Genomic DNA, 24,341 nt, shown 5'->3' with positions numbered 1-24,341 from the left:
GGGACATGGGTTCGTGTCCCGGTCCGGGAGGATCCCACATGCCGCGGAGCGTCTGGGCCCGTGAGCCATGGCCTCTGAGCCTGCGTGTCCGGAGCCTGTGCTCCGCAACGGGAGAGGCCACAACAGTGAGAGGCCCGCGTACCACAAAAAAAAAAAAAAAAAAGAATAGGAGGCAGGGACTTCCCTGGTGGTCCAGTGGTCAAGACTCGCACGCACGCTTCCACTGCAGGGGTCAGGGGTTTAATCCCTCGTTGGGGAGCTAAGATCCCACATGCCGAGGGGCACGGTCAAAAAAAAAGGAGGCGGGGGAGAAATTGAATCTTCATTTTTTCCTTTGCACTCCTTTCTACAGAGTCTGACTTAATTATTACCATAAACATTATTTTGAAAAAGTTCATCTGGAAAATAAAAGAAATACTCATAAACTTGCTGATGCAGACCTTTTTCCACCGGGGCTCTAATACAAGGTTCTATAATAGAAAAAAAATTAGATATTGCCCAGTTTATGTGTTTAAGATGATTTATAAATAGAAACCAAACACATACAATGAACTAATAGAGAAAAACTTGTTACTCTACCTGGGTAATGTTTCACCAAATGTTCCAATAGTGATTCCTGTGTTACTACAATCTGAGCGGCATTCATATCAGATACAGCACAGCAAAGAACTTCAGCCAAAGGTATAAACTGAGATTGAGCTATTGGATTCATTTGCACTGGAAAGACATCACCTAAATTGGAGATTTAAAAAAAAAAAAAGGGTGATAAATTTGATATAGTATAAAATATTTGGAATTAGTGAATCAAGAATAAAGACTGAATATCAGGTGGAATTGCTTTTCTTTCATCAGTCTTAACTCAATCTGTTAACATTATATGCACAATGATAGAAACTACAGAAGAAAAAGGCTTAGTTTATGATCTCTACTTTTAAGAAGTCTAATTGTCACTACTTTATAAGCAAGAGATAATAAGTTTCTATATGAAAGGCTCAAAGTGCTATTGGAGTTCAAGTCAGACAACGCTTATATGGCAATTCACATCTTTCAAAGCATTTTTTCATATTAGCTACCTTAGATAGGCACAGATACGATTATTATTTCTTCATTTAAAATATATATAGCCATAGAAAGTTCAAGTAATTGTCCCAATCCTAAAAGAAAGTAAAGTGACAGAAATAGATCTTCTGACTCCTAATCCAGTATTTTTGTCATTCCACACTTTCCTGATTGAAATGATTAGGAAGATCTGAAGAAGGAAAAGGCAGAAGTGATTTACAGTTTTCAAGAATAGATGGAACAGGGGCTTCCCTGGTGGCGCAGTGGTTGGGAGTCCGCCTGCCGATGCAGGGGACGCGGGTTCGTGCCCCGGTCCGGGAGGATCCCACATGCCGCGGAGCGGCTGGGCCCGTGAGCCATGGCCGCTGAGCCTGCGCGTCCGGAGCCTGTGCTCCGCAGCGGGAGAGGCCGCGGCGGTGAGAGGCCCGCGTACCACAAAACAAAACAAAAAAAAAAACAAAAAAAACTACGTTTAAGAATACATGGAACAAAATCATGGAAGGAGGGAATCACAAGATATATAAGAGCATGGAGAGAGTTATCCTGGTTGGGTAGAGTTTAAGGGTTATATCAGACCAAAATAGAAGATAAGACTGGAAATAGAAGCTAGACTGTATTATCTTTCCTCTTTGCCAACATATAAAATTGTTCTTCTTAACCTGCCATTAATCAGGTTGAGTTTTAGATTCTGCTGGGTATCCAAGGGAACCCCTCAATTAATTGGAAATGAAGGACTAGGACTGAGGAAAGTGATTTGGGAATCAACCAATAAAGATGAGAGCTGAAGATAAGGAGTGAAATTAGGTAATCCCATGGTAGTCCAGTGGTTACGACTCCGTGCTCTCACTGCCGAGGGTCCAGGTTCAATCCCTGGTCGGAGTACTAAGATCACAAGCTGCATAGCACAGGCAAAAAATAAAAAAAGGAATGAAATTAATTCTTTTATTAGAAGAGTAAAGAAGAGAGCCAAGGAACACTTAACTGAGAGACTACCTACGTTTAAGATGTAGTAGAAATAGGAACCCACAAAAGAGAGAAGGCACGATGATGAGGGTAGGAGGGAGAGAAGCAAGATTATGAGGAAAAGACTTCAAAATGAATAGCAGGGATTTCCCTGGTGGTCCAGTGGTTAAGACTCTGTGGTCCCAATGCAGGGGGCCCGGGTTTGATCCCTGGTCAGGGAACTAGATCCCACATGCATGTCTCAGCAAAGAGTTTGCATGCTACAACTAAAGACCCCACACGCTGCAGCGAAGATCCCACATGCCACAACTAGGAGCCAGCGCAGCCAAATAAATAATAAAAAATATTTTTTAAAATGAAGAGCAAATTAACAGTGTCAAATGCTTGAAAGAGATCAAAAAGGTTGAGGGGAGGAGAAGAGGCAATTGGATTACTTGATTGGAACACGGTGACCATTGGTGACTTTCAAGAGAACTGTTTTCATGGGAAGGAACAGAAATTAAATATCAGATCGGGGAATTCCCTGGCAGTCCAGTGGTTAGGACTCTGTGCTTTCACTGCCGAGGGTGCGGGTTCAATCCCTGGTTGGGGAACAAGCCACGTGGTGTGCAGTCAAAAAAAAAAAAAAAAAAAAAAAACAGACTGAAGGGAAGGGAGTTGGTGAGAAGAAAGTGAAGTTAATGGGTCTTCCTTCTGGAGCAGGGTTTGTCATTTTTGGCACTTTGGACGTTTGGGGCCAGATACAGGGTGACCAACCATCCCAGTATGCCCAGGAATGAGGGGTTTCCTGGGACACAGGATTTTCAGTGCTATAACCAGAAAGCTGAAGGCAAACCAGGATGGTCGGTCACCATAGCCAGAGAATTATTTGCTGTGAGGGCTGTCTTGTGCACTGCACGATGTTCAGTAGCATCCTTGGCCTCCAGATGCCAGGAACATCTCCCACAGCTGCAGCAACCAAAAATGTCTCCAGATACTGCCAAATGTCCCTGAAAGGAAGGGGTTGGGGGTCAAAATTGCCCCAGCTGTAAACCATGGTTCTAGACCATTTGTTGGAAAAATCTGATTGTGAAAGAGGAGAAACAGAACACAAACCAGAAAAAAAGTAGGATCAAGTGAATGTGAAATGTGTACGCTGTGATTTTCTTAAAAGAACATGTTTGCACATTTGGATACAAAAAGGAAGGGTTTAGTGGAGACAATGGAAATAATTCTGTGAGAAAGAAGACCAGTAAGACAGCAAGATCCTAAAGGAAGGGAAAAGGAAAGTGTATAAAAGGAACAGGTAGGGACTTTCCTGGTGGCGCAGTGGTTAAGGATCTGCCTGCCAATGCAGGGGACACGGGTTCGAGCCCTGGGCCAGGAAGATCCTACATGCCGCGGAGCAACTCAGCCCATGCGCCACAACTACTGAGCCCGCGCGCCTAGAGCCCGTGCTCCGCAACAAGAGAAGCCACCGCAATGAGAAGCCCGTGCACTGCAACAAAGAGTAGCCCCTGCTCCACTCGCCGCAACTGGAGAAAACCCGAGTGCAGCAACGAAGACCCAACTCAGCCAAAAATTAATTAATTAAAAAATAAATAAAAGGCACTGGTAAAAGAACTATTGTTAGAAATGAGAAGGATATTACTTCATCTGAAACTTGAGGGTGGCAGAAGACCAGAAATATATTGAGGCATAGAAGGAAAAAAATATTAGCACAGCAAAGTCATCTGATCTCTGTAAAGTTAGGGAGAAAGAAAATAGCAATGGGAGGAGAAAAAATGGGAATGAGGAGGTGAAGAGGAGAAAGGGAGTTTGAGGGGTCATTCTCAGAGTACCCTAGGAAATTTTAAAATGAACACAAAGATTATGAAGGAGCCTTGAGTCTCAAGGTCACTTAAGTGTGGTTTCTGGCAGATGAAGCAATCTGGAATCGAAAAAATGGGAGTCAGGGAGGCCAACAGGGCTAAAACTTTAATGTGCATGTGAGAATCATCCGGCGATTGTGGTAGTGTGTAGAATCTGACTCAGAAGATCTGAAAATGAGCCTATGATCCTGCATTTCTAACAACCTCCCAGTTGATGTTCATGCTGCAGGTCTGAGGACTGCTCTTTGGAGACGTTAGGGTGTTAATGACAGCAGTGTTAAAGTAGCTAACCACTGAACAATAAATATGGTCCTGGGGCTGCACGGGAGTCAACTGTGGCCAGAGGCAAGCCAAAGAATTTAGAAAACTTGGCTATACCCTGCATTTGACTCTCCGGTGACAGTGAGGAAACCAATACATTGCACTGGTTGTTAAGGAGGAAGGAAAGTGACAGGACTGGCCAGGGGTAAAGGGTTGTAGCCAAAGCTGGTAAGTGGCTCACAGTACTTCGTGTATCTTCATGAAAGATAAAGGACTGCCATCAGGGAAGTGATAAGCAGTTTGCTGTTAAAGATCACATTGGTCTGTTCCCTTGTCTACCTAAGCTTCTCTATTTGGCAGGCTGGGGCATTTTTGACCTTGGACGGTCACAACACAGGGCAGAATTGCTGCCTGCTTTGTCAGCCAAGGGAAGGATCTCCTCTTGGCCTGCTTGCTGCTGTCCCATTGGGTGATGCTAAGATACCTACGGCATTCTGAGAAACTAGCATGAATGACTAATCAATCAGCATTTCAAAGGGCGGTGATAAGAGATGATGCTATGAAACTTAATGTCCAAGAGGAACGTTAACTGACCTAAAACTCAAAATCCTCCTAGAAACTCCACCTCTGAGCTAAGGGTAATAAGCCTTTCTCTCTATCTTCATTCCCTTTGCTTTTCTTTTTACCCTCCGCATCTGAGATTTATTTTCTTCTCTTTCATCTCCCTCCTCAACCTGACAAAATATAGAATTAAAGTACAATTTCACATATTTTTATGCTTCTTAAACATAACTCTATGTGCTTAATTTATAACAAACTTATATAACTCTCTTCCCCATCTTCCAAGACAGTCTAAGTGACTTTTTTCTTGTATGTGATCTTAAATTGATTACCTGCCCCATTTCATATGGACTTAGAAGTCCTTAATTCAAAAAGGAGGGAAAAGTTCTTCTCTCCTAGAAAGATAAAGGCTAGAGTACTGGAGAAGTAGAGAGCAAAACCTAAAAAGGATTTGCTCAACCACACAATACACACTCAAGCCTCACTGCATCCCTGGCCTAAACCCAGTCACTTTGAACTTTGAACTTTGAGATTGGCGTGTAGTGCAGGGGGGAGGACCAGAGACATTAAAATAAAGAGATGAGTGGCTAGAAAGTCAGTACATGTCTGATGTCCCTGCTGTGCCCCCTGCCAGTGGCTGCCCATTTCTGTGCAAATGAAACAAGGAAGCTGTACTAGGGTCCAGTAAGGGGTCTCCACTATGCCTTTGGGTCAGACCTAAAACAGCCCATTTTCTAGTTCAATCCTTAAGCTTAGCAGCAGGCTCAGTAGCTGTGGCGCACGGGCTTAGCTGCTCCGCGGCATGTGGGATCTTCTTGGACCAGGACTCAAACCCGTGTCCCCTGCACTGGCAGGTGGATTCTTAACCACTGCACCACCAGGGAAGTCCCTGCCTTTTTCTTTTTAAAACTAATACAATTATATGTCAACTGCCTTGTAGAGAACATGTTAAATAGTATGTAACCTCTGCTTTGGAGCTCCCTCTAGACAAAGGCTAGAGAAAGTTTCTCAGTACATTTCCCCTTCACAGCCGTTGCTAAGATACGTCTTCAGGTGCATAAATCATCAAGAGTTTTTTGTGCAGGAAAGCAGAGTGAACCCTGACACAGGAACATTGGTGACAGAAGCAGGAATCATTTTCCAGCTGCAGCCATAGTTTGCTTCACTTACTCTTGCACTTGGGTTTCTGGAATGCAATGACTCTTACAGAGTTTTCCACCAAAAATTAACTTCCTGTGCAGAAGACCCCTCTTATAAATGTAATTAGATTTCACAATAAGAGAAGGCCAGACCTTTGGCTTTATCCTCAACTACCTCAGAGGAACTGAAGGCACCCTTAAGGGTCCACCCTTGCTGTGGACCTCTGACCCTTGAGCTGGAGCAGGGTGGGCCAGAGTAAACAGTTCACAACAATGTTCTCTCAGTTCACACAGTCTTGTACTCTTGGGTGCTACGGAAATGCGAGAAGTGTTTAGCCAAAAGGCTGGTTTCACAAAAAATAACCAACAAAGTAGAACCATACAGATTAGCACCTGCTACATTTAATGCTACCTTTTCTGCAAAGGACATTTTTATTGCTACCTTGTTGTATTCCCAAAGGATTTAGTTGGTATATAAATTTTTTTAAAAATTCCAAGTTATAATAATGAGGCAAATTATATGAGTTTGAAAACAATTATTCTTTAAGAGTCCACTTTTTTAGGGAAGAAAAAAATGCAAGGCAAATTAAATGTATGTAGCATGTAGATAAAATGAAAATATGGAGCTCTCCACTATCAAAAGCAGATGATATCCAGTAAAGTCTGGAGCAGGCTCCTCATGGCTTGGGATTCTAAAACTGTGACTAGAATCACCTTCCTGTGTGATGGACATAAATTCATATAACCCCAGGCAATCAATTCCTGCTCCCTGGTGCCTAATGACAGTGGTCTAGAAAGCCCCTGGCCATTAGGAGCAGTCCCGGAGCTGGTGACAATAGCTCAGCAATAATCCGCTGCAATGAAAAACCTCATCAAAATTCTGAGGAAAAGGAGGTGGTTTCTTTATGTCAGGACACAAAGGCCTCCACCATATGCCTCAGGTTGAAGGCCTCTAGAATACCCTAACCTGGCTGTTTTCTAACAGCAAAGAGAAGTGGCTGAAAGAGCTATTTCCTGGACAATTCATGAGGCATGAATACTCATGCCCCAGTGTAAAAACAGCAAGAGGTACACTCATGACAAATATGGACACAGCAAGATTGCCTTTCACCAGACCCAGATAAGGCAGCTGGAGTAGAACAAGCAAACCCTCCCCAGGAGCTATGCTACTGGAGAACTCTTCAACCAGGAACACAAGACTCCTAAATCTGCCAGTTACAGATAATCAGTTGGAAGTTTTACTAAAGTTAAAACAAGCCTAAACATTGCACTTTCCAAGTGAGAAAGGCAGAACCAAAATCAAGATACAAGCTGCTGGTGCCAAACCTGCATTTGCTTTGTTCACTGAAAAAAATCTCTGAAGTAAAAGCATCTTTATCAAAATTGAATGTTTATTTTGATATCTGAATGCTCTAGTTAAATTTTAGGGACAAAATTAGTTTTCCATAAACACTTTATCTTTAGGGGAAAAAAATTAACTACCATGCAGTACTTACATTTATCTTATGCTTTTAATTAAGGCACCTAAACAAATTCCAAGAGGGCCTCCTCATGGAATCTAAACTCTGACATTTTAATTTGGGGTGCTTGAATTTGATTTTAAGGTCCATAAGAAACCGTGCTACCAAATATGCAAAAGAGAGGAAATACTTCTTTGGAAATTTGGAAAGGATTCACATCAGAACTATTCTGTGTCACACTAAAACATGAATCTGCCATAAAATTAAATTCTAGGCAAAACTAATCCTAACGTTATTTCATATTTAAAACACAAAATAAACATGTTTAGTCCTTATACAAGTGTGTTTATGGGCTCTTCTAGGCAGTCTGCCAGAAATTCATGCATTATTGACCTTCAAACGGTTTAACTGAGCCGCTCAAACTCAGCTAATTACCCAGACACATGAAATCTGAGAGCATCTTTTTGGGCGCCTGTATTGAATCACACTGTGGGAAAAGCATCTTCTACGTGCTTTAGAGATGACAATAGAGCATGAATAAAACAGCCTGCAGATACAGTCAAGTTTAATAAAAAAGGATGTTTTGTCCTAAGTAATCCAAGAAGCTTCCCTGATTTTAAACTGCACTTTTATCCAGTACAGAATTTCCAAATTTCTTTAACATTAAAATTAATCCTGAGCTTTTAAAAAATGAAAAGTACTCTGTAACAATGTGTCTCATCCGAGATTAGACGCTGTGCAAAAATTTCCATGACTTTAAATAATTAGATCTGTTGTGTTAAAACCTTAAATAGGTTCAGAATATCAAACAAAATGGGAACAAAAAGAAGAAAGGTTTCAGGCCAGCAAAGCCGAGCCCCTCTCCATGTCTCCCTTTTATTTTAGTAAAATAAAAGAATGCAAACACTTTCCTCCACATTTAGAAACAAAAGAGTACCAAGACTCAGAAACTGGCTGTAGATCTAAGGGTAGTCGGGTTATCTACCATGGAAGCTGAAATTCCTTCTCCGGCATGGTGATGTTTATTTTGGAGCCCCAGACAAACGGCTCCCCTTCTGGGAAATGCCCTCTGTTGAAAAGCTACAGGCTTCCCAGAGAAGCCTGGGCTGCTCACCAGCAGGAGCCCTTAGTGCTATCTTTAATAACAGCACTTCAACCTGTCAGGATTAGTAAATGAGAGGCCCCTTTATTTCAAGTGATATATCCACTAATATTGGCCAGCAGTTGAGTTGCAAAGGTCTTGGGCCATTTATGAAGGAGACCTCAGAATCTGGTTGTCACAGCGCACAGATATGCTTGAAAAGACACATACTTGGCCCTGTCAGGGAGCCCTTTGAGCCTCCAGCAGCCTTTCCCCATAGAGATACAGGGATGCCTGGCTGGGAGGGAAGGATGTGAATGACTCAAATCAACTGATCTTTTTAAAAAAGGCTAAAAACTAATTCACACACAGCCCCAAAGCCCTCAGCCCAGTGGTGCCCCTTCCTAACCTCTATTCCCTTCACAGCTTCCACTTTGGATATGTTAATGACTTAGGTGTGTTAGTTTCCTAAGGCTGTCAAAATAAACAAGTGGCTTAAAACAACACAAATTTATTATCTCACAGCCTAGAAGTCAGAAGTCTGATGGGCTCCACTGGTTCCTCTGCTCCGGGACTCAGGGTCTAGGCTCTGATTGGAGGGGAGACTCTGCTTCCATGCTTATTCATGTTTTTGGCAGAATTCGGTTCCTTGTGGTTGTAGGACTGAGGACTGGGGTCCCTGTTCCTTTGATGGCGCCTCTCTCAGCAACTCAAAGCCACCGGCATTTCTTGTCATGTTGCCCCCTTCATCTTCAAGACAGCATGGAGTCTTTTTCATACTTCATTTCTCTCTGACTTGCCCTTCTGTTGTTTTGCTTCTGCTTCCAGCCGGAGAAAGTTCTCTGCTTTTAAGGGCTCATGTGATTAGATTGGGCCTACCCACATAATCCAGGATAATCTCCCTAAAGTCCATAACCTAATTACATCTGCAAAGTCCCTTTTGCCATATTAGGTAACATAGTCATATGTTCCAGGGATTAGGATGTGGACATCTTTGGGGGCCCATTCTGCCTACCACAGCAGGCTGGGGACAAGAAAAGGCTGAGGAGAGAAGCACAAGTTGTAAACTTCTGCAGTCCCTGTATCCCCTTAAAAATGGCTGTACAGAAAAAGCATCTTTTCTTCGCCCTCCAGGCAAACATGGGGCTGATTTAAGACAAACCTTCTTCCCAAAATTCTGGAGGCTGCACAGGCAATGACAGCAGCTCTCATCTCTGCTCAGCATCATGGTGATGAATATAAAATACCACTGTACAAAACTGGGGGAAATTTTAGCACCAAGGTTGTTGTCTGAATAACAGATAAATAAAAGTTCCCTGTAAGGCACAAGCTGTCCTTTATAAACACATAGTCTTCACATTACAAACGAGCACTATACTAGAGGTCAAGTGATCTGATCTGGGTTCTAATTCAAGTTCTGCTATGTGGCTCTGAATAAGCCACCTCTCTTCTCCGGGTCTCAGTTTCCTTGTCTATAAATGTGGAGCTGAACTAGATCAACATTTCGCAAAATGCATTCTGTGGAAAATTCATTCCATGAAATGCTCTGCAAGAAAAGGGCCCCAAAGGCCAAATGTTTGAGAAATGAGGCTTGGAGTCACAGGAGCATTGTTAAAGGCTCTGAGAATTGTAACAGAAAACCTAGCTTATTTAACCCAATGTTTCCCAATCATATTTGGCAACAATCCCTTTTCTCCCATACCTACTATTACCCTTCAGCTGTGACTTCTCTCCATTCAGGTTGGCCTCTCCCTGAATAGTCTGTACTTTCCCATCTCTACGACCTTGTCCCCACTTCCTCCACCTAAAGCACTCTTCCCCAAGCCTCAGTGTTTCAAACTCCTGTCACAAAGACAGGCTCAACGCTGACTGACTCTCCCATGAATTGTTCTCTAAACCTGTCAGTTGGAGATACAGTCTCCTTCCTACATGGACCACTTAAGAAAAATTTAACGAGTGGCTACCACAGTGTAGCATCAGGCACTCATAATACAGATATTGTAATAGCACAGTCCTTCAATCATTGCTTATCCAGCAAATATTTATTGAGCACCTACTCTATGCCAGTTAGGTTGGGATACGACAGTGAACATGACACAGTCCTCGCCCTCAGGGGGGCTCCTGTTCTAGAGGAAGAGCAGTGGTTGGAGGCAATCATAACCCACTATGAGGGTTATAACTGGTAGGACTGGGACTCAGTATTCCTGGTCCCACTCAGAAGTTCGTGGATGCCTGGGCACCACCATCATAAGGAAGATGAACCAGAGTTGTCCCTGTGGGGCCTCAGGGTACCTAAGGCCGCATGGGATAAGAAAGAGAGTCCTGGAATTGGTCGGGCAGGCCTGGGCTCAAATCCTCCACTTCCACTTACTGTGTGCCCTCTTCGAGTATTCATTAGTGACTGTTCAACATGAACAACAGTATTTGGTTCAAACGTTACTGTGGGAAAACATCCATAAGTACCTGGAATAATATTTGACACACATCAGTCCTACCGATATTAGCACTCTTTAACATCTCTTCCCAAATTAGGGATATTAAACTTGACCGTCCCTCGTTCCATCATTATTAGTACTTGGAGGGCTTCTTGTAGGGCGCTAGTTCTGCACATGGATGGATTTCTTAGCCAATCCTGACTCTTCTTTTCCCAACTTCCATAGCCTATTTGGTCAGACACCAGTCCTGACCATGACCTTCTCCCCACCTGGGAGAAAACAATTTATGTAGGTAAGGCCTACTGCTAGCCCTGTTTTCTTCCATTCAGTAGTACTTTACTGTGACCCCTTGTGGCAGAAATTGTAGGTTGGCACATTCAACCCACCTTCCCAGTCATCTTTTTCTTTGCCTTCCTCTAGTGCGGAGGCAGGAAAGCATATCACTTAATTTCCCAGCCTCACTTAAAACTAGTGGGCATGTGACATCACCATGGTGGTCAACGAGATACAGGCAGCCAGCTACCAGTGCCAGAAGAAGAGGCCTCACGAAGAAAAGGCCCTTCCCTCATATTTTCCCTTTTCATTCTTGACTCTTTCTTCCAGCCTGGATCCCGAAGAGATTGCAGCCACCTTGTGACCATGAGGTGACAAAGCATGATGTCAAAAGACCACCCACTAAGGAAGTCAAAAAAGAAAGAAGAAAGAGCCCTGGTGTCTGACAGCCTTGCTGAGCGACTGTGCTGGCCCCCGGGGGCTGCCTACCTCCAAACTTCTTGCGATGATGCAAATCTACCCCTTATTTGTTCATGCCATTTCTAGAGGGTTTTCTATAATCTGCAACACATGTCTAACCAATATACTTAGTCAAGTACTGAGAGAGACATTCATCTCCTCCTCGTATTTTCTGCTGTGTGCAAAATGTTTGTCTTGCCGAGGGCCTGATTAAGCTTCTGGATTTTATACCAGCCGGATGCTTTTATGTCAACAGCTTAACTGCTGTGAAACTAGAATATCACACTGATGGATATTTACAGAAAAGGTGTCAGGGCCCCTGCTGCTTTTCCCTTATCACGTCAAGTCGGGGACATGCCATGAGAAGAAAGAGATGCAGAAGCTTTAGCTAGTTTTGCTAATTTTTAATTGGGGAAATCTGTACTAAAAAGGTTACAGTGGCACTCTCCTCTAGATGAGAAAGGATATCCTTATTGCATGTAGAAATCACAGAGAGGAAGATAAGAACTGTCACAGCTGTTACAGCTCGATCTCAAAATGGGTATCTACAGTCACAGCCCTAGGAACGGGATGCCTTTCAATCTCTCCTGAAAGGAAGTCTTGTGAAATAGAGCCAGTAAGTCAATATCACCGTTAACATCAATGTAAGATTAACTCAAGATTTAAAGGGGCAAATAATGAATAACCCCCCACTTATATTTGAGGGGTGAGTAATCCCTGTCATTTGTTGAAGAAAGTTGTCTTCGGTCCTGAAAGTGCCTGGACCCACCCAGGTCCCAGGTCTCTGCGGCTGGGTCTGCGTGGTGGTGGGTTAAGCCCAGCAGAGGCCTCCCGCTCCAAAGAGGACTGGGTTCTGTGGTGTGAAGGGAGCTGGGACAGGGCTCTACTTTGCAACATGAGATAAACACACACAATGCTACCTCTTACCCCCCCCACACACTTTACAAAAAAGCATCACAAACATCACAGCCTTACCTGCTCCTCTCCTACTGAAGGAGGTCAGGGTTGGGTGACTCAGAAAAATGAACAGGATCTGCCCAGAATCCAGGGAGGCTTATCAGTGTCCACAGGTGCTTCGCCAGGCCCCCCAGCAGGCTGCTCTGCCTGGGTCAGCCACCCTCTCTCCCACCAAATCTGGAAAGCATCATTGAGTTTCTGCATCAACACTCTCTTTCACTTCTCCCAGACTGTCTGCTATGCTCCGCCTGCTTTCAAGTTGACTACAGACTATCTTTTGGACCCCTGAAATATTAACTTTTAAAAGATAAAAGCCACTCCGGGGATACAACTCACATAAATGTATTTTACTAAGAAGCACTTCTAGGTTGTTAGAAACTTTAAAAGACATAAACTTTTTGATTTTAAGATTGTGAATTTCCTTTTCTTCAGCACAGGAAGCTTCATCTTACATCGGGGCAGATGTGACTACTTCAGCAGGACTTTAGCATATTTCTACAAGGTCACGGCCTTAGGAATGAAATGTAAAGGTCACCACCCTGAGAAATCTTAAAAGAGGCCATAGGTCTTGATCACTATGATCTTTACATGTGAGGGTCATCTGGTCACTGCTTCTAGGAGCTGACCACCTACTTCTCACTAAGCCATCCATTACTGCACCTTTGACCCAAGGCAGCCAGACGGTTTCTCAGATTATGTTCTGGGAGAAAAAGTGTGGCCTCGTGCACATCGTGTGGTGAGGCTGTCCAGGCAGAAGCCGCTAGGGTCCATCTGCAGAGGTTACCTGACCCCCGCTTTGCCTTCCATACAGACATGGCCCCCTAACCCCAAGCAGAACAAATGCACATGCTCCTTCTTCAGCGCTCTCTTGGGTTTCAGCCCAAAAAAGGGGCTCCACCATCTTTTTTTAAATTTTTTTATTTATTTATTTTTGTGTGTGTGTGCCCGGCCCCCAGCCCTGGAAGCCCCACCCCTCCGCAAACCATTGGCCAGGGATCCAGGACCTCACTCCAGCAAAGACCGCAATCAGGAGGCTCCTGGCAACTTTCAGGACCTCTGGACCCTTTGGTCTTTCTGATCAGAGGGGGAGGAGACTGAGGGTGGGAGGGGGACAGGAGGCAGCCAGAGCTCAGCCCGTTACCAGCAGTAGCACATGCCACCTCGAGCCCGAGTCCCCCTGGGTCCCCCTGGGCCCCTGGGAGAGGGAGGGGTCCTGGGGGATGGTATTTGTAGCTCCTGGCATCAGGCCGGCTCCTCCCTCCCCAGCCTCGGGAAGGAACAGATTCTTCCTCCCTCCTCTCTCCAGAGGAAGTGGCTTTTATCAATATACCTTTTAAATACACTTGCTTCCTAGCTTATTGCTTCCCCAGCCCCCTCATCTTCCTTTTTAGGAATCTAACACTGACGTTCTCTGTTTACTCAAGAAATATCCTCTCCCCCGAGCACTGCACACAAAGTACTCCCACTACCCACAGGCGGAAGGTTTCCTCAACGCCTGTTCACTCACCGACCCTCTTGCCCAAGCTGCCTCCTCCCTTTCTCGCTGCCGCCTCATGCTTTAGCCTGGCAGCCCAAGGCATGGTGCTGAAGCTCACATGGCAGGAGAGCAAAGCCAGTTCTCGTGGAATTACCTGGGGCAGCACAAACCGCTGGGTCTTGGGAGTGGTGCCTCCGTCCTGCTCCCAACGTGGCCCAGTGGAGCAAACTGTTAGCAAGAGAAGCTAAATCTCTGACTTTGAAGAGTTGGGGTTTTCTGGATAAAGGATGCTGAAAACTTGGGATCCTCAGCAAGGTTAACTTACAACTGTATAGTGAGATGACTCTAGAGAGATTTACCTAACTCAGGATGGTGTGTTTACATTTCAAGCGAAAATGAGGCCCAAGACCTTGGAGTCAGCTCTAAGTCATAAAAACTGGAGCCACCAGGGTTGTTCTGGCTCCTGCAGAGATGTATTTATGTTCCAGAAGGTCAGAGGAAGAACCCGGGATCCTTCCATCCTGTCTCCATGCAACAAAGGTTTTTCTCCCTCTTTCTGGGAGAGAAGGAAGCAGGTGCCTCTTTCTCCTACACATAAGCAAAGAAAATTCACTTTTCTCCACCCCTCACCTATGGAGTGCCTGACACCCCTGCTGGAGATTTTCCCATCTGGCTTTCATCGCATCGCCCAGGTAAGCACTGGGGCAAGGGGTACTGATGCAGTTATAATTACTTACGTAATATTATTATTTTTAAATTATTGCATAAATAATAACTAACCTGTCTGATCTAGAATATCTATGTGCATTGAGAATGAAATTAATAAAGATGAATAGTAAAGGCCCAACAATTCTGGTAGCAAGGATGACGGGATTCTGTGTGTCTCATGGTTTACTGGGAGAGACAGATGAGAGCCCTGAGGCTGGTTAGCAGGATGTGAAGAAGATCCATGGGAACCAGAAGCAGGTCTGTTGAAAGGATTAGGAAGTTTGTTAGCTGGGTGTTAGGAGATAGGCTTGAAACACAGCAGCCTAATGGCACTTTGGGATTTTGCTCTCTCCTCTGACTGGACCCTGAAATTCTTAAAGGTGGACTCTAGGTGGGACAACAGAAGCTTAGGCTGCTCTCTCCCACAGGGGAGAGGAGGGAGGTAATTAGCTCCACAGCCAGAGCAAGTCTAGGAGGACCACACAGCTAAGCTGCCCAGTACCGCAGGGACAGAATCTGGATTGCTATCCTGAAGACACTTCTCTGCTCCCCACTGATCCTTAGCTCCTTTTCTACCCCAGCTGATCTTCCTGTTTCAGAAGGCACTACATGAGTCCCTTTACACAGGGGGAAATGGGAGTGGATGGGGGACTGGAATATTGAGAGCTCCATTGGATACCAGCACCATGTAGCCACGTGGGGAGGGGACACGGGATGAATGGAGATACTGAGGAATACAGAGCGAAACCTCAGTGAGTGAGCAGAAAAGTCCTGGAGCCTTCTCACATAGGTCAAGGGGGCAAAAGGAGAGCGCTGCTCTAAAATGCCACCCTGGGACTTCCCTGGTGGTCCAGTGGTTAAGAATCTGCCTTCCAATGCAGGGGACACGGGTTCGAGCCCTGGTCGGGGAACTAAGATCCCACATGCCACAGAGCAACTAAGCCCGTGCGCCACAACTAGAGAGCGCACGCGCTAGAGAGAAGCCCGCACACCGCAACGAAGAGCCTGCGTGCCGTAACTAAGACCCCATGCAGCCAAATAAATAAATAAATAAAATGCCACCCTGCAGCCTGCAGTTTGCCTCCCTTCCACATTCCCCACTAGCTGTGAGGAAACAGCTTCTCCCTGCAGCTGTGACTTTTATCCCTGTAAATGCTGACTTTAACGGCTAGGAGTTTGTGCAAAACTTTGCAGTGGGGAAAAAAGAGTTTCAACATGGCTTTGCATTGGTTTCTGTGCTGCTGCATCTGAATGTATGGCAGAAATTGATCTGGATGTTATATGCTTGTCATAAGTGCAAGAGGGATCACCTCCTCTCAATCAGAGAAAGATGCAAAAAGAAGTGGTAATGGAATTCCCTTGTTTTTTTGCCATCTGTAGCTGAAACAGATGCCTCTTAACCCAGAGGTTCTGGCAGTGAGGAGAAAGCTGCTGGCTTCTTACCATCAAATTGGAGGTCTGAAATCTTAATGGACTCTAGGTATGGCAGACAGAACAAGTCCCTGTACTGGATTTTGGCTACGACGTTTGCTTTAGGAAAGGTAGTATGCCAAGAGAGTAGAAGAAGGGAGACAGTTTCCAGATTAAGGTACACTTAATGGTTCCTAGATACATGCCTTTTTGAAAAGTGGCTTTTAAGCTTGCCCATGAGCTCTTGAGGAAATCAGATCACCCATTTGTGTATCATGAAGCTGTGGGTCAACTCTGTGACTGACAGGTGAAAGGAGCTTTAAAAAAAAGTCCTTGCAAGAAAAGCCCTGCTAGCCAAGCAGCGTTTTAGCTTTGTACAAGAAAGGGGCAGCTATCCCCTCTGCCGCCCCAAGCAAGGAAAAGCTGCTGGTTTGGGGAGGGGTCGGGAGAATCATGGATTCACAAGGTTTCCCTCAATTGCCTGGGCCAGGCTCACTGAATGAAGCCTGTTGTGGTTTCAAGCTCTGCTAAGCTGAAAACAAGTGTGGTCTCCCTGCTCCGTGAGCACAACTCGGCTCCCTCTTGTGGGGCTGTGAGCTGTGGAAATGGACCATGAATGCTGGTGGACCTGTCTGCACAGCAGAAGCCTATGGAAAGGCCTGTCCTCTGAAGAGGTCGCTGCCGATCAGGAAAGCCTGACTCTCCTGGTGGGACTCCTAGGGAAGCTGCAAGACAAGGAAGGTCAAATCACAAGAAGCGGGGCCCATCCACCCCCTTGGGAAGATCTCACTGCTGTTGGCTTTTTGGGTTCGGTCTTTCTGATTTTTGCTGTCAGGGTGATTTGTGCCTTTTCTGGTTCGGGCAGAGGTCACTACCAATCAGCTGCTGGTCTGACTCACCTTTCACCTTACACCTCAGTAAGGCAGCTTGACTCTTCACTTCAGCGTTCACCAGGGAAGGCTGATCCTCTCTCTAAGGGCAGGGGCCGTATAGATCGATTTCAAAAAATGTTTTTAATTCAAAACTCTGCCCCGACCATTCTTCTGCACATAATGTATCTTCCTCTCTGTCCCCTAACAATAACCCCAGATCAGCTTGCCTGAAAAGGGTCTCAGGAGATTTCGATTTAATAATTAAGTCTGTTTGAATTGTGTGAAAACGTTCTGTGAGAAGGCTTTCTGCCTCTCTTGCACCCACCCTCCTGGAGGAAAGGTCTGGGTGAGAGAGGAGGAGGATGGAAGAAACCTGTGAAATTACAGTAATGAGACACACTGATTTTGTAACAATGGAAGGGGGGAAAAAAAGCAAGGGAAGGGAAAACTTTAGACCTGGTGGGATGCGAGGTGGGGGCAGGGATTACCAACCTCTGTTTTTCAGAATCTGCTCCTGGAGCCCTCCTCCCAGAAGGAGGCCACCCCTCGCTGCTCTCACGACCAGCTGCCCCGCGCCCCCTTTCCTACCCACCCTCCTTGCTGCTATGACACTCCCAAATTCCAGCTGACTGCTGCCTGACACTGACCAGACAGGAGGGGACGGGCCCGGCTCCTGTGCTTACATGAAGAACACCTCCAGATGTCACCTGCACCGCAGGAACAGATGAACTGGTGGCAGGAGCAAGCAGGACTGCTTGAAACTGCACTGAAAACTGAACTGACCTGAATTATTTGGGCTGAAGTGCAGAGTGCCCAAACTTATCCACTGGTGGGAGGTCGGAGGCCCCAGTAGGCATCCTGCCCACTTGTGCGGCCTAACTGATGTATAGTCTCACTTGGGGGCCCTAATAATTGTAAACTCTTTGTTTCCAGGGGTGCCATGTGTGCCCTCTGGGGCTGTATGCATGAAATGCAGGCATTAACTTACCTCTGGTAAAAACACTGACTTACATTTGGAGACGGTTATCAGAAACTTTCAAGGGTTTAAGGAAATACCCCAGGGACTTCCCTGGAGGTCCAGTGGTTAAGACTCCTCGTTTCCATTGCAGGGGGGCGTGGGTTTGATCCCTGTTGGCGGAACTAAGATCCCACATGCCACGTGGCCAAAAAAAAAAAAAAGATGCTCTTTAAGGAAATACCCCAGGTAGACCAAGTAGCCCTCAGACATGTACTCTGTGGGAAGCTTACCTACAATGTGAGTTGTTCCATTAGAAAACTGGTATGAAATTTATCCTCACTTTAGCTGATGTGATTCATGACCCTGCCTCAGCCTCAAAGGCATTCAGGGCAGCTGCAACTCACTGGGGCCAGTTATATGGATGATAGAATTTGCCACAGATTTCTTTCTTGCAGGTCATGGCAAAGTCTGTGCAAAGCATTAATATATACAGCTCTACCTGGGTGTCTGCCTCAGGCCAGGCAGGGAACGTTAGTACAGAAACCTGAGGAAGCCACCACACATTCTAAGGTAGACCTTTATGGTAAATGAGATGCATTCAACTGACTAAAACCAGGAGGAGCCTTGGAGGCTGAGACTAAGACCAATACAATGGGACTGACCTCATTCTGCCCTTGGGAGTCCTGCTGGGTAAGTGCTGTTTAAGACAAACCCAGCGACTTCCCCAGTGGTGCAGTGGTTAAGAATCCGCCTGCCAATGCAAGGGACACGGGTTCGAGCCCTGGTCTGGGAAGATCCCAGGTGCCGCGGAGCAACTAAGCCCATGCACCACAACTACTGAGCCTGTGCTCTAGAGCCCACGAGCCACAACTACGGAGCCTGCGCTCTAGAGCCCACGAGCCACAACTACTGAGCCTGCGCTCTAGAGCCCACGAGCCACAACTACTGAAGCCTGTGCACCTAGAGTGCTCTGCAACAAGAGAAGCCACCGCGATGAGAAGCCCGCGCACTGCAATGAAGAGTAGCCCCCACTCACTGCAACTAGAGAAAGCATGCGTGCAGCAACGAAGACCCAACACAGCCAAAAATAGTTATATGAGACAAACCCAATGGATTTAGTCCTAGCTCCCACTGGTCAGATTAAAACAAAATGACCAATGGAGTGGCATGTTATGGGACAATTTACCAGTAGCCAACTATGGAGAAACACAAGAGGTGGAAACGTGGGGTAGAGAGAAAATAGTTTTGTGTTTCTGCAGAGTTGGGGTTTTTTAAATAAATTTTCTGAAAACTTGGGATGCTGGGCTAAGAGCAAGTCTTACAAAATTAATTTGCAACTATACAGACAGTGAACTCCACAGATTCACCCAACTCTGGAGGTATGTGTTTATATTTCAAGGGAAAATGAGGCCCAGGACCTTGGAGACATCTCCAGTCAAAAAACTGGAGCTTATCTGACTGCTGGAAAGATGTGTTTACACTGCAAAAAGTTAGAGAACCCAGAGTGCTTTCCATCCTGTCTCCAAATAGCAAAGGTTTTTCTCCTTTCAGGAAGTAAAGGAGGGGCAATTAACTTCTTTGTATAAGCAGGGAAAATCAATTTTTCTCACTCCCACACCTATGGAATGTGCAGCCACTTGTGTGGGAGGTTTTTCCAACTGCTTCTCATGGAGCTGCCCCAGGACTGATGTAGTTGTTATATAAGTAATAATTAACCTGGTTCCACCTGGGGATGTCAGTGTGAAGAACTCCATGGACCACTGCCTAGCAAAACAAAGCTTGCGGAAACCATAAAACACTACTCAAAGTCTCTGGAAATTCTTCTAAGGGCATGCACCAAACAAGGAAACATTCATTCAAGAAAACCTAGTAAAACCTGGTAAGAGAATTGAGAGTCTGTGGCAATTGGACCACCACCTTCTCCCTCCCCCACTCCAGCTCAGTTTGATGAAAGTCCCACTTCAGGCAAATACAGCCAAGAAGTCAGGGCTCCCTCTCCTCAGCTCCCAGCCAAGGTTTACTACAACTCGCTGAAAGGGGTAAGCTGCCAGCATTTTCCATCCGCTCCAACTCCAAGCCAAAGAGGCTAAATTTAAATTCCTGGTGAGTGTGGCTGAGAGATTTCGGGTTCCCTTCCTCTACCCAGTCTGTACCCACCCAGTCCTGACTCTCTCCCAGGAACAGCAGCCCAAGAATTCTGGGACTCCAACCACCTTCACCCCAGCTCACTCACAGGGCATAGGTTCCACCCTGGGAAAGCAAGCTGCTCTTCTCCTTGTGCCCAGCACCCAGAGCAGTGGGTCATTTTGTCCAGGGGGGAGAGGCAGTCCATAAGAAAAAGTTTCAAAGCACTTCCCAAAGGAATGGACCTTATTTGAAAAGTGTGTAGGAAAGTTCAGGCCTAAAGGCACTCCTAAAGACAGCTCCTCTTAAGAATAATGAGCTAGGGGGCTTCCCTGGTGGTGCAGTGATTAAGAATTCACCTGCCAATGCAGGGGACACGGGTTCGAGCCCTGGGCCGGGAAGATACCACATGCCGCGGAGCAACTAACCTCGTGCACCACGACTACTGAGCCTGCGCTCTAGAGCCCATGAGCCACAACTACTGAGCCCACGTGCCACAACTACTGAAGCCCACATGCCTAGAGCCTGTGCTCCGTGACAAGAGAAGCCACCGCAATGAGAAACCCGCGCACTGTAACGAAGAGTAGCCCCCGATCGCCGCAACTAGAGAAAGCCCACGTGCAGCAACGAAGACCCAACACAGCCAAAAATAGATAAATTTAAAAAAATAATAATAATAATGAGCTAAGGCTTCCCTGGTGGCGCAGTGGTTAAGAATCCACCTGCCAATGCAGGGGACACGGGTTCGAGCCCTGGTCCGGGAAGATCCCACATGCTGCGGAGGAACTAAGCCCATGCGCCACAACTACTGAGCCTGCGCTCTAGAGCCCGCGAGCCACAACTACTGAGCCCGCGTGCCACAACTACCAAAGCCTATGCGCCTAGAGCCCGTGCTCCGCAGCAAGAGAAGCCACCGCAATAAGCCCGCGCACCGCAACGAAGAGTAGCCCCCGCTCACCACAAGTAGAGAAAGCCCACACGCAGCAACAAAGACCCAACGCAGCCAAAAATTAATTAATTTTAAAAGTACAATAATCAAAATTTTGAATTCATTAGAGGAGCTCAATAGTAGATTTGAACTGGCAGAAGAATCAGTGAACCTGAGGTTAGATCAATAGAGATTACATAAACATTCCTAAAACAGAAAACAAAATGAAGAAAAATGAACAGAGCCTCAGAGAAATGTAAGACCCCTTTAAAGGCATCAGTCTATGTGTAAGGAGGAATGCCAGAAGGACAGGAGAAAAAGAAAGGGGCAAAAAAAATATATTTGAATAGTAGTAAAATCTTCCCAAATTTGCTGAGAAATAATCGATACATCCAAGAAGCTCAAAGAACTTCAAGTAGGATAATTCTACACATAGACACATCAGAAAGAAAACACTGAAAGCCAAAGACAAAAAATCATGGAAGCAACGAGAAAAAAAAAATCCATCACATACAAGGGAGCCCCAAATAGATTAACAGTTGACTTCTCACCAGAAACAATATAGGCCAGAAAGCAGTGTGATAACATATTTAAAGTGATGAAAGAATAATCTGTCTTTGACCCGGAATACCACATGTGTGCATTCTAGATAAAATTATTAAAGATGGATATCAAAAAACCAACAATGCTCTAATCAAAAGATTTTAAAATTTAATGACTTTTTACTGCCACAGTTGGAGGACAATTACCTTAGAAAGTGAGTAAAGACCCACATGATTAAGTTTACTAATGGCGCGGTCAAAGGTCCTAGAATGTTGAGGCTCCCTCTTCCATCCTTTTTGCAAGGATGGAGTTGCGTCTGACTTCGTGTGGAAACCTGTTCCCCCTTATCATATCACAGAAAGATATTTGGTCTTTGTCCCCAGTTCCTGGCACAGAGCTCCTAAAACCTGTGGAACTTCCTGAGTGATAAAGGTAATTGGCAGGCCCCTAGAGAGCCTCAGGATGGAGGTCGGCTGCCAGGAAGACCATGCCCTGATTAGAAGCCTGGAACTTTCAGCCCCCCTCCCCAACCTCTGGGGGTGGGTAAAGAGCTGGAGACTGCATTGATCACCAATGGCCAATAATTTCACAAATCATATCTATGTAATGAAACCTCCATAAAAACTCCTACACAACAGAGTTAAGAGAGCTTCTGGGTGGGTGCTCTAGAGGGCATGAAGCTCTGAACCCCTCTCCTATGCCTCTTATGCAACTCTTCCATTTGGCTGTTCCTGAGTTGTGTCCTTTATAATAAACTGGTAACAGTAAGTAAAGCACTTTCCTGAGTTCTAAGTTGTTCTAGCAAATTACTGAACCTGGGGAGGGTGCTGGTAGGAACTCTTGACTTTGTAGCCAAGTTGGACAGAAGTGCTGGTAACCTGGGGACCTAATACTTTCAACTGGCGCCTGAAGTGGGGACAGTCTTGTGGGACTGAACACTGAAACCTGTGGAATCTGACAGTAACTACCCAGAGCTAATTGCACAACACCCAGTTGGCATCTGCAGAGAATCCGAGAATTAGTAGGTGTCAGAAGGAAAAACCACCTCTCACCCTTCCTGCTTTCCCCTCATTCTCTATGCCTCCAACCTGTGTAACTGGAAAAACAACATAAAAGTCTAAGTATAAATAAACAAGATGTCATGGAATCTCAGCTACTGATAAAGTGTCAACTTTAAAATGAGTGTGTAACACAGAATTGAACTCCAAGGGAACTTTTGCAACACAAAACCCACGAGGGGTTTCCCTACAGTTTAGTGAAGTTGAAAAGTTAGTGTCGGGACCTCCCTGGTGGTGCAGTGGTTAAGAATCTGCCTGCCAATGCAGGGGACGCAGGGTCGATCCCTGGTCCGGGAGGATTCCACATGCCGCGGAGCAACTAAGCCCCTGTGCCACAACTACTGAGCCTGTGTGCCACATCTACTGAAGCCCACACGCCTAGAGCCCATGCTCTGCAACAACAGAAGCCACCACAAGGCAATGAAGAGTGGCCCCCACTCGCCACAGCTAGAGAAAGCCCACGCGCAGCAACGGAGACCCAACACAGCTAAAAATTAATTTTAAAAAAGAAAAGTTAAGTGTCTTAGAAACCCTAGTGTCCATTGTTTCCTAAAGATAAATCATTTGGGTCCCCTTTGAGATTTGGGACCTATCCACATATATAATATTTATCTCCAAATCAACTGTATTACTATAATTACTGGGGAAACTTTATGTTCCTACTTTAAGTAGAAAATCGGTGCCATTTGTTAAGTAGAAGGTATGCCTTAGTTCATTAAAAAAATTGCTTAATGTTTAAATGTCTAAATCAAATTCTGTTACCACCACCAGTGCTATACATGCCACACTTTGGAAAACAATGCCCTAAAATAATGCCCTAATCCACTGTGTGGGATGAAAGGGTAAGACCAGAAACAGAAGGCACCATCTGTGAAGTGTCCTGGGTTCGAGAACCAGGCTTCCTTCTAAAAAGACTGTTTTCAACTTTCTTTATAAAGGCACAAGTAACCACTAATCTCTATAGCGCTTTGATTCAGTTATAACAGAATACTAAAAAAAAAGTTCTTTTTATTACCGGGGCTTTCAACCAGTTAATGTAACTATGGGCAACTGCAGGGCTAGACAATTAAGCTCAGTTTTAAGGACAAAACACAGCCCTGGGATTTCTGAAAAGCACCATCACCAAATGCTATTGCTCTCCAGAGATGGACCATTTTATGTGACACACAATTACCATTGAAAGGGCACACCATTTCTTTATTCTCTTTTCTTAGCATTGTGGAGAGTCAGATGACGGAAAGTTTAAGAGAAACAGATTCTGGCAAAGGCTGTGACAAATAAAAAAACAAACATACAAAATAAAGCAAACGGGCTTCCCTGGTGGCGTGGTGGTTGAGAGTTTGCCTGCTGATGCAGGGGACACGGGTTCGTGCCCCGGTCCGGGAAGATCCCACATGCCGCGGAGCGGCTAGGCCCGTGAGCCATGGCCGCTGAGCCTGCGCGTCCGGAGCCTGTGCTCCGCAACGGGAGAGCCCACAGCAGTGAGAGGCCCGCGTACCGCAAAAAAAAACACAAAAACCAAACATCAAAACTTCTCCTTGCTGGTAATTTTTTTTCAACCTGTATTCCAGTAGGAATCAAAATCTGGAGAACAGGGATGAAAAAACAATCATGAAACAAATTCTAGGGACAAACATACCTACCTCATCCTGCTAAGCTTCCACCCTAATTAGCTTTCTGTTTCTGTGTACAGCCCAATCAGATGGGACAGGCCTCACACACCCAAAAACAAGGTGGGGACATGCCTTGAGTGCCCTGGTTCTCT

At 45.5% G+C, this 24,341-nt stretch overlaps 1 protein-coding gene across 4 annotated transcripts in view; it reads right to left on the bottom strand.

Annotated features, from left to right (window-relative positions):
- Nucleotides 1-24,341, bottom strand: part of STOX1 (storkhead box 1) — a 52,144-nt gene that overhangs the window by 8,481 nt on the left and 19,322 nt on the right. For 2 of the 4 annotated variants that reach the window (XM_049697086.1, XM_004280806.3), the window contains exon 2: nucleotides 580-732. In XM_049697086.1, the coding sequence (XP_049553043.1) occupies nucleotides 580-732 (153 nt within the window). Of the gene's footprint in view, nucleotides 1-579; nucleotides 733-12,516; nucleotides 16,614-24,341 lie in introns of those variants that run through there. The other 2 variants (XM_033407608.2, XM_049697085.1) reach the window with 2 other exon arrangements.

The sequence above is a fragment of the Orcinus orca genome, chromosome 14 (assembly GCF_937001465.1).
Source record: "Orcinus orca chromosome 14, mOrcOrc1.1, whole genome shotgun sequence".
Lineage (NCBI taxonomy): Eukaryota > Metazoa > Chordata > Mammalia > Artiodactyla > Delphinidae > Orcinus > Orcinus orca.
This window is presented reverse-complemented; position numbering and strand designations above follow the sequence as displayed.